An 11084-nucleotide genomic window follows, 5' to 3' on the forward strand; every position below is an offset into this window, starting at 1 on the left:
GAGCCAAAATTTCTGTTGCTAAGCAAGACATTGGTTAAGTGAATTTTGCCCCAGTTTACAACCTTTCGTGCTGCAGTTGTTAAGTGAATCACTGCAGTTGTTAAGTTAGTAACTACTGCTGCATCCCCATGGTCACATAACCAAAATTCAACTGGCTCATATTTATGATGGTTGCAGTATCCTGGGGTCATGTGATTACCTTTTGTGACCTTCTGACAAGCAAAGTCAATGGAAAAGCTAGATTCATTTGAAATCAGTGAATTTGTCTTCCATATTTATAAATTATAACTAATATTTTGCTAATGAAAGTATTCAACACTGCATGCCAACATTATTTCTTGATTTGCAGGCTGCAAAATACTGAAGCTTATATAAAAAGTCAGGATCCAGACAGTGATTTTTAACATAATATATATGATACTATAATAAAATTAATTTAATAAACAAAAGGTTGTAAATTTTATTCTAAAATGCTGTTTTTTGTTTATTACTGATACTTATTTCTAAGTCTGCTAGTGAACATAAAACAATATGAACCAAGATACTGGAAAACATGTAACCATGTAATCACCCAATACTAGATTTAAAGGAAGATCATATATTTTCAAATGTTTATCTAAGGCAGATGGTCATTTTAAAAAAATGAGATTTTAAACAAACTGTTAGAAGAGGTAGAAAATACCAAAATGTTGTTTTAGAAAAACATTTGTTTTTTAATATGATTGCTTTGCAAATTGTTAAAATGAAGGCTTTTTATATTGTCTTAATTACTTTTTAAAGAGGAAAGTCTACAGAGTGAAACTAAAATGTTCTGTCAGTATTTAGTTCAGATTATTTTATTTGGTCATTGTTATCCATGTTCTAGATTAGATAGGTGCATCATTTGAAAGATCAGAGTTATATATTTCACGTCCTGAGCCTCTGGAAAGTCACAGGAATCTGCCTAATAGTATAATGAGGCCATCAAGGAATGAGATTGAATGGTATTTTTTTCTATGTTTGTGGAGTTTTAAGACTGTGTTTCAGAAGGAAGTGTGTGTGTATAGAAAGTACTGATGAATCACTCAAGCAGCCATGCCTTTTTCTAGACTAATATGGCTCTTTCGATATGAAGTAAAATGGCTGTGCATCCTTGCACATATGAAGGCAGCATGAAGCAACTTCTCAAAGCAGCCACACAAGCTGAGAAAAAGACATGACTACTCTAAAAATATGCTTCATATGCTTTTTAAAGTATTTCTTTCAAAGGAGTTGCATTGGCTTCCAATACAGCATTATTGATATATATCCTATGATAAAAATTTGGTACACAATTTTCTTGGAATCTCTTCTATTAAAGTCTAGCTAAACTTCAATTCTTCAACAGTTTTCAGTACATTTCACCAAGTCATAAGAGAACTTCCCAAAGTTCTTTATCCTTTTTATAAGGCAATATGTTTACCAATACTAATATCACTTATTTCTTTGAATATTTTTTTTAATTAGATACAATGTTAAGGTACTGAATCTGTTGAAAAATAGTCCAGTGTTTAAATTCAAACAAGAGACATAATAAATAAACAACAGCTTTGGTACTGCCCTGCTGAGGGATCAGTGTCAGCTATTTACTTGTGTTTGTGCAGCTAAATGCTGCTGACTCATAATATTTGTCACACAACTTTATAAGGCATTAAATCTTACTTGCATCATCCCTTGGAAAAATAGTGTTAATCTCTCTTTTGTCTCCATTTAAAAATAACATTCAATAATCATCGATTTATATATAAAGAAAATTAGTTTTTGTAAATTTGAAAAAATATTAATTTTGTAATAGAAGAGAAACAGAATGAAGTAAATATACATGCACACCAAAGTCTTAAGTAATAGTCTATAAGATCAAAATTATATGCAGCATTTTCTTTCTTATAAACTGAAAAGGATTGTTAAAGGTCCTCTTCTCTTGATTGTTTTTCACCACAACACGGGATTATCCAGCATGGAAAATCCAGGGTTTTTTCTAAGTTCCAGGTAAGTTCCATTGCTTACCCAAGAGTCATCTGCAGATTTCCTGTAAAACAGTAAAGAAAGCAATTTTGTTCTGTTGCTAACACATGTGCTTTTATTCTCTTGTCTACTAGACAGAGGTAATGGGAGTGTCTAGATGTTGCTGAACCTCCCTCAAAGCACCCCCAATGCTGTGGGATATTAGCAGTTGCAGTTCAGCAATATCTGGTGGGTCACATGTTTTTAATACCTGAACTACTGGAAAGGAGATACCGAAACTTTCATCATTTTTGTTGCACTTCATTCTACTTTAACCTCTTAGAACTGTCACACAATGGAAAAGACTTAAGAGTAATTTGTATGAAAATAATAAAAGAAAACTCCATATGAATTTCTAAACAGAGTCACTGGAACAAGATACTTTTTTCCAATATTCTACTCATGAATTTCTTCCCTTTACTCCTTACAAGTAGTTTTTGACTTACAACAGTTCATTTAGTGATGGCTTGAAGTTACAATGGCACTGAAATAAGTGACTTAAGATTGTTTTTCACATGAATGTTGCAGCATCCCCATGGTCACATGATCAAAATTCAGATGCTTGGCAACTGACTCATATTTATGGTTGAATTGTCTAAGGGTCATGTGATCACTTTTTGCAATCTTCTGATAGCAAAGTCAATGGGGAAACCAGATTCACTTAACAACTGTGGCAAGAAAAGTCATAAAATGGGGTAAAATTCACTTAACTATGTCACTTAGCAACAGAAATTTGGGCTCAGTTTTGGTTGTAAGTTAAGAACTATCTATATTTCATGCTGTTTCTGACATACTTCTATTTGAAATGTTGTCATTTTGTTATGAGATAAACAATGTATTTATTTTATTTGATTTCTATATTCTGTTCTAACCAGAAAACATCAATAAAGAAGCCCTCATCATATAGCATAATTACCTGAGAAATTTTTATTGATCTGTTAGTTAATAAAAAAATCCAACGTGACTAACCTGTCATGTTATAAATTACCTGAAAAATCTAGGATGATGTTCTATATTGCTTTCTTCCAGAACTTTCCTCCGTGCTCTCTGCAGCTCTTCAATTCTTTGTTTTTGTATTTCTGCACCTTCAATATTTCCTTCTTCTAAGAACCTGTTATAAAGCAATATTAGTGAGCAAAACAATATTGATATATGCTAGGGTTGTGTAATTCTTATTGTCTTGCTTTGGACTGTGTATACTTTGGGCACAAATGGCTATGTATGAGAAAATTCAGTGGAATGATTCTAGAAGTGAGAAATTAAATTAAAACAACTGCTAATTTTTTGGGAGGAAGGTAATTACAAGTGCTTTTTCCACCATTTTTGTTCTTGCCCCCAAAACAACCAGTAGAATGAACTCTCTTTTCTTTGATGGAGCAAAAAGTTTTGACTATAACATCTTCCTGCATTTTGTTTTTATAGTATTTTTTGTTAAAAAAAATTACCTTTGATCTGGCCTAAATCGGGTATCAGTAGGTGGTAACAGTGGTCTACTGATAGAGTCCAATTCATTTAATTCTAATGCAAACTGTGTGAAACCATACCATTGTTCATAGTCTTTAGGCATTGGATCTGCAAATGAAAAATATAAATTCTTAACTAAAAATTATACCTTTTCTCCATGACTATTAAAATATTGTAGCCTAATTTTTTTAAAAACAACAACAACAACATATATAACAAATGTCAAAGGGTTTTGTATTTGTGTTGGTACCTCAGCTTTTAAACTCCAAAACATGCCTGAAACTAGTTGCAATAATTCTAAAACTGTTTTATTCTCAGAAACAGTTAAAACAGCAACAGAAATTTTATGTGCATTTTTATGCTTTTGATGTACTCTTTTAAAAATGGTGACACTATTTTTTCATATTTAAGATTTCCTGCATTGTTGTGTAATGAAGATCTATATAAATTGAAAAAAAATACACTGATATTTGTTTTAATGGCTTAATACAATTGTAGTGTGTACTTATGTACTAATTATTTATTTTCTTTTGACACTTGTACACATAAGACATTTGTGCAAATTGAATGTTATGTAGGTCAGTAATAATTTTGAGCATGCACAAAATGGAGTCTTTTGTGAGTATCTGGCAGGAATTGTCAAATACAGTCAAACAAGTAAGTAACAACTTATATAATTCAAGACCATCTGTACAGTTGAAAATCTGAATCTGCTAAGTATACTGTACACTGGCTGGATTCATACAAGATTGAGGAAAAAAACCCTATTTCCTATGGTTATGTTTTATATTTGGGTATGGTATTCTTTCCCGGATAAAATTAACATTTATAAAATATATCATTCTAAGGAAATGAACCTAGCAGTCCTAACCTTGTTCCATTTAAACAGGTTTTTTTTACTGATTAGTAAAATTTTCAATAAAACTAACAATGTGCCATATTATAAAGTACTATAGAGATTTGCTAAAATGGATTATTGGAGTAGGAACAATAACAATAGATTATGGAAGAAGAATTCAACGATTGTACCAATAGCAATAGGAACCCTTGGAGCAATACCCAAAGGGTGTACATGGAAATTTTGAACTTATTAGAGCTGATTATCCTGACTTTGTAAAAACAAAAACAAAAAAACCCACCCTGCTTGGAACTGCCTATATACTCAGATACTACCTTAATAGCTCTTAGGTTCTTGGTTAGAATTTGAACTGTTACATTTTTACCAGCTCCAGACTGTGAATCGAATTAAAAATTAACAGTAGTAGTAGTAGTAGTAGTAGTAGTAGTAGTATCTAATTATAAACTAATATCTAATAAAGTACCTAATCACGAAATAACACTTAGAAAAAAGGTAGATCAAGGAAGCACTGGAAATAAAGAAGCAAATAACAGCTGTAGCTAAGAAGATCAGCATATACAAAGGTTGAATTGCAAATTATATGCAGAACCTCCAATTTCAATCCAATCAGAAATGTTTCTACCAATCCATCAATGGGGAGACTGCAAAGAATCAGTTAATACCTGATAAGAAAGAAACAGTGCAGTTTTAGACAAAGATATGGGATTACCCAAAGAAATACAACAAGGACACTGGATAAAGAAGGTGGATAAGAATAAAAAAGATGCTATAATGAAATAACTTGTAATAACAATAGAAATGGTAGAGAAAAGAGCAAGAAAAATTAAGAATTGGTCAGCACAAAGTGAAGATGAACTGCATGGTTTTTGGTTGAAACATCTGACTGGTCTATACCCACTTGTTCCCAAGCAAGAAGTTTAACAACATATGCAAGGAGGTGGTTAACATCTTGCAAAACTTACCTGACAAAAGTTCCAGCAAAAGGGGCAGCACCAGGCAACTACAGGCCAATTACCTGCTTATCAACAATTTTCAAATTGCTAACTGGTGTGATAGCTGATGCAGTCCAACAGCGTCTAGTTGAAAATAAGCTCTTCACCACCCAAACATCAGAGGAACAAAAAAATTGACAAGATCATTTTGGAAAACTGCATGAGAAGGAAGACCAATTTGAATATAGCGTGGATTGACTATAAAAAGGCATTTGACTGTCTTGCCATATGATGGATAATCAAATGCATAGAAATAACAGGAGTCAGTAAAACATCAGAAGCTTTGTGCACAGATCAATGGCCCAATGGAAGACACGGTTGCAGGTCAATGGTGAGAGGCTGGGAGAGATTAATATTAAGAGGAATATTTCAAGAAGATTCACTATCACTACTACTGTTTGTCATTGCAGTGACTTCTCTTTCAACAATGCTAAATAACTCAGGCCATGGCTATCAAATAACAAAAACATCTACAGATCTCTCACCTCGTTTACATGGACAATCTAAAACTTTAGGGAAAAACATCTGAAATAAAAAGTTGCTTCTCAACGCTATCCATATATACAGCCAAGATATTGCAATGGAGTTTGGACTGGACACATGCACCATGCTCACCATCAAATGGGGGAAAATAGTGAAAATTGAAAGAATGAAAATAACATCAAGAGACTGGATGAAGAAGATTACAAATACTTAGGCATCCTTCAAGTTGACAGCATCGAGCACATCAAAGTCAAGAAAAAGGTTACAAGTGAATACATCAAGAGAGTGAAGAAGATCTTAAAGTCCAAACTCAGTGGAAGAAATACCATCAAAGCAATCAACACCCAGGCAGTTCCAGTTATTAGATACACAGCTGGAATAGTGGACTGGACTTAAGCTGAACTAAAAGTCTAATGACAATGAATCATGCCCTTCATCCTCTACCTATCAAGGAAAATAGGTGGACGTGGAATATTGCAAGTACATTAGACAAGGTTGAAGAAGAAAAAAGGCATTGGAAGAAAATACAAAGGACAGTGCAGGAGATACACATAAAAGCTTGCTGACTATAGGAGAGACCAAACTGGCCACAAGAAAGACCAAAGCAAAAACAGAATGGAGGCATGGAAAGACAAAGCATTACATAACCAGTGCATTAAAAAATAGCAGGGAAAGCAGATAAAAACAAGAGCTGGCAAAGGCTAAGAGCAGGAAAGATGAAGAAAGAGATGGGGGCTAATTCTGGCTACACAAGACCAAACCTTAAGAACAAATGCATACAAAGCCGAAATTGAGAAGATGGCATCAGATAGCAAATGCTGTCTCTGCAAAGAAGCTAAAGAAACAGCAGACCACCTGATTAACTGTTGCAAGATCGCCCAGACTGACTACAAGCAATGGCATGACAAAATAGCAACCACAGTGCACTGGAAAATATAATTTGCCTGCAAGCAAGAACTGGTGGAACCATAACAGAGAAAGTACTAGAAAATGAAGAAGCTAAATTGCTTTGGGACTTTAGAATTTAGAATTCAAACAAACAGGCACCTGTCACATAATACCCTAGACTTAACAACTGTCAACAAGAAAGACAAAAAGTCTGGCTAGTGGACGTGGCAGTATCTGGATTCAGCAGAATTGAAGAAAAAGAACTGGAAAAGATAATAAAATACAAAGACCTGCAAACAGAAATAGAATGACTGTGGCAAAAGCAAGCAAATAGTACCAATAATAATAGGTGCTTTGTGTGCAATCCCAAAACAACTGGAGTACCACTTGAACTCCACTGGCATTCATAAATTCACCATCAGTCAATTGCAAAAAGTGGCTTTATTCTGATCAGCTTTCATCCTGCAACAATATCTGTAACATCAAATATCCACATCTGCCTATCCCACGACCTTGGAAAGAACTCATTAGGTCAGAGGTCTCCAACCTTCTGGGTACCAGGGACCGGTTCTGTGGAGAAAGTTTTTTCCACGGACCGTTTTTGTGTACTACATGCATCCCACGAATAGGGCTTCACTTGTTTGTGCGGACCGATTACTGGCATGCTGCGACCCGGTACCGATCCACGGACCAGGGGTTGGGGACCCCTGCATTAGGTAGACAAAAATGCCAAACCAGTCTGAACACCTGACAGTGGAACAACTATAATAAATTATAGTTAAACTTAAAAATTAAATGGCTGATCAGTCACTAACTTGCTCTCCAGATGCAGTTTGCTGAAGATGATGCTCCGCAATAAATATTTTCATGCCATTTTCCAAAAAGCCGATGTACTACTTTTCCATTTTTGTCCAAAACATTGCCTTCAATATCATGAACACTGCGATTCCAATATTTAGTCTAGGGAAAAGTTAGCAAAATCTGTTATCATGTTAAAAGTTCAAAACAAAAGATAAAAACCAAAATAAGTCTCAATTACCTTTACAAAAGTAAGTTTGCAGTGACAGCTATCATCATTTAGATTCTTGATTATGATCTCTCCATAGTGTTCTATCCATCGTTGTCCATTTAAAATATTATGAATGCAAGATGTTACTTTATTCCATTCATAATGGTTCTTAAAACTGGAGTAAAATGAAGAATTAGTGCATTGTGAAAGAAAAGATAGCTAATAAAGTATTTTTCTAAAATACTCAATAAAATATTGTGATTATCCCATTTTGATCCTTTCAGAGAAACAATTTAAACCGAGATAACGCTTGACATTCTAAACTATATGGTTGTTTGTAGCATTATGGCTTAGCATATAGTACTGTATGTGAATCCAACCATTGTTTTATATAATGTGTTTATCACTTAGCATAAATTCATCCAGTCTCAGTTTATTCAACAAATAAACAATGGTTAAGTGAATTATGGCTTTGCACAATGTGACTACCCATTCAATATTCCTGAGAAAAATACTGACTTACTAAATACTTACTGAACTAAAAAAAACAGCTAAATCAAAGTTCTTTAAAAATGCTGCTCTTTCACTAATTCTCTATAAAGCAATGATAATAATCCTATGTAATTAAGAATACAGGTTTTTAAATGAATACTAAAATGGAAAAAAGTAACTTAAAATTTTGTCACAAAATTAGCTCACGTTAACTGTCTGATTAATAGGAAACATTAACAGAAAAGATTATTTTATCAACATGAGAAAATCTATGTGGAAAATTCAGTCCTTATAATTTAAGTTTTATTAGGCCAAAGAAAGTGAACAAATGAGGCTTGAGAACTATTGAGTTGATCCAGCTATCATGCTTGCTACTGGAAAACTTACCCTGGCAAAATTACATGTGTTGTGCCAATTGGTACTATTTCAATGGATTTTCCCCAGAATTTATTTTTCCATCTGATATCTGAAATTAAACAAAAATAACAACAAAATTAAACACATCCTTAATATTTGTTGGAACTCTGTCTATAGTTAAGCTTTTGTTGATCAGATTATAAGCCCTAAACCAGAAGTCCCCAACCTTTTGGGCACCAGCATCAGTTCCGTGGAGAGGGTGCATGGTTTTGTGTGCTGTCTGCATCCCGTGGATGGGGCTTTGCTTGTTTGTGCAGACCGGTTGCTGGCATGCCGTGGCCTGGTACTGGGCCATGGACCAGGGATTGGGGACCCCTGCCCTAAACTATCAAAATAATATATGGTAACATCCAATCTTTAAGTTTACAACAGTGCTGTTAAACAAACAAAACCATAATAATGTAACATCCAATTTTTATATTTTCAGCAGAGCTGAACATAGATATAACTATTATGGAAATATGATACAATTCATGCTGCTGACAAAAACATTTATTTGTTATATTCTAAGCTGTCTACTATTAAATTGAGTTACAGTATTTTACAATACAAGTAAAAACCAAAAGAGCAAATCCAATTCAATGTCAATAAAATAAGCAATATCACTAATAAGTTTTAAAAATATAACAATGACAACTAGGGCAAATGTATTTACTTAGATTGCTTCCCTAAACTAATCTGTCTTCAAATTAACCTTGCTGAATACAGCGGGACCCGTTGGATAGTCTCCTTGTGGAGGGTGGGACATGACAGCCAATGTTATTTTCTCAGAAACTTCCATGCTGCTTCTGAAGGTTCCATAGTTATGGGGAAAAACTGCATTCTAAAATCTCAATAGACAGTTGGGTTATTATCCAAATAACTTTATTATAATGCCACCCAAACATCTTCCTCCTTTGATCGTCTAGATTTATTTTGCATTCCAAAAATTGATGGTATAAATTAATGAGTTACCTTGCCAAAATATAAAGTTATCAGATTCAGCATGACATGCAGATATAGCTGGGTGATGACTGACCTAACAGGAAAGGAAGGTAAGGTTACAATTACATTTAAAACCTTACTTTCAGTTCTCATATTTTTTAAATGGCTTGCTTCATTTTTCTTTGAATAAAAGATACCCCACAAGGGGGAGCTATTAAAATAAAAACCAACTATTAATAAAGTAATGCATTTTTTTAAAAAACAAATAATGGAAATTAAAGTTAGGTATGTTTTCTTCTGAATAAAATAGGTTAAGGATTCAGTGAAATGGTAGAAAAAAGGGCCATGGAAACAAAAGAAGACTACAATGAATTTTGATCTGATTTCTAGAAACTTTGAAAAAATCCTTTATATAAAATTATCTATTAGGTGAACTGTGAATTAAAAAGATCTGCATTAAATAAAATCCAAGCTATAGGAAAGTGTAAGTGGGGAAAACCAAACAAATGGAAAAATACAGTGAGGATTCATACTCAGGTCTTCTAAGATTTGTATAAAACCATGTTATAAAATCTTAGTGCCAAATAACTCATGGACTTTGGAAAAAGGATGTTTTTTGTTAAAAGCAAATAAATATATATATTGTTCTCAAATTTATTTTTACTGACTTTTCCAGCAATAAAATTAGGTCTTATTTTCAGGAGATGTCTTATATTTTTCGTTGGTGCGGCAGCGGCACCAACAGCCTCGTCCAGCAGGAGCCTGCATGGCTGCTGGCCCACTTCTTCTGCAGCTGCTTGCGGCAGGAGGCCGCGTGGCACATTGCACCACTGCCGACACAACAAGGCGAGGCAGGTGAGGGAGCTGCCCCACACAACCCTCACCCGCTTACTTCAGCCCCCCTCCCAGCCAAGCCATTCCTTGCTTGGGGACCTTCCCTTTGACTTCCCTCCTGAGCTGGGTAAGTCTTATTTTCAGGGAAACATGTTGTATATGTGCAAGGTCAATGTCTACAATACATATCCCAATCATTGTGCAAAAACTGTTTAATCAAATGCAACTTTCTGGTGATAGCTTGAACTCTTTCATAGGACTATAGTAATGTAATTCAGCTATTGAATATTAAAATATTAAATTATATTAGAAATATCAACTTATTCCTTGTAGCACTTACTATTTTTCTTAATTGTACTCTTAATAGAATTTCAATTTCACTAATTGCTATAACAATCAGAAACTTTAATTTTCAAGTCAGCAAATACTATAAAGATACAGGAAACTTAGCTCCACATAGCTGACAAGGAATAAGACTTCATGGATTTCAGAAAGGCATCTTTAATAATAATAATAATAATAAATTTAATTTATATGCCGCCCTTCTCCCAACGGGACTCAGGGCGGCGCACAACATATTTAAAACAAAACATAAATACATTCCCCCCCGATAAAACCGAATTAAATCAAATTTTAAAGTTGTGTCTCTGTCAAATTGTTAAAAGATAAACCCCAAATAAAATCCTCCCTAGGTCAGGTC

At 34.0% G+C, this 11084-nt stretch overlaps 1 protein-coding gene across 1 annotated transcript in view; it reads right to left on the bottom strand.

Moving 5' to 3' along the window:
• Positions 1–230: 230 nt before the first annotated feature.
• OSBPL3 (oxysterol binding protein like 3) overlaps positions 231–11084 on the bottom strand; it is a 112011-nt gene continuing 101157 nt past the window's right edge. The window contains exons 17-23 of the mRNA XM_015810581.1: positions 9581–9644; positions 8597–8675; positions 7748–7892; positions 7524–7668; positions 3468–3594; positions 3011–3133; positions 231–2047 (exon numbers count right to left, since the gene is read on the bottom strand). Coding sequence (XP_015666067.1) covers positions 1951–2047; positions 3011–3133; positions 3468–3594; positions 7524–7668; positions 7748–7892; positions 8597–8675; positions 9581–9644 — 780 coding nt within the window. The 3' untranslated portion in view covers positions 231–1950. The remainder of the gene's footprint in view (positions 2048–3010; positions 3134–3467; positions 3595–7523; positions 7669–7747; positions 7893–8596; positions 8676–9580; positions 9645–11084) is intronic.

The sequence above is a fragment of the Protobothrops mucrosquamatus genome, unplaced genomic scaffold, assembly GCF_001527695.2.
Source record: "Protobothrops mucrosquamatus isolate PMUCROS unplaced genomic scaffold, P.Mucros_1.0 scaffold12, whole genome shotgun sequence".
Classification (NCBI taxonomy): domain Eukaryota; kingdom Metazoa; phylum Chordata; class Lepidosauria; order Squamata; family Viperidae; genus Protobothrops; species Protobothrops mucrosquamatus.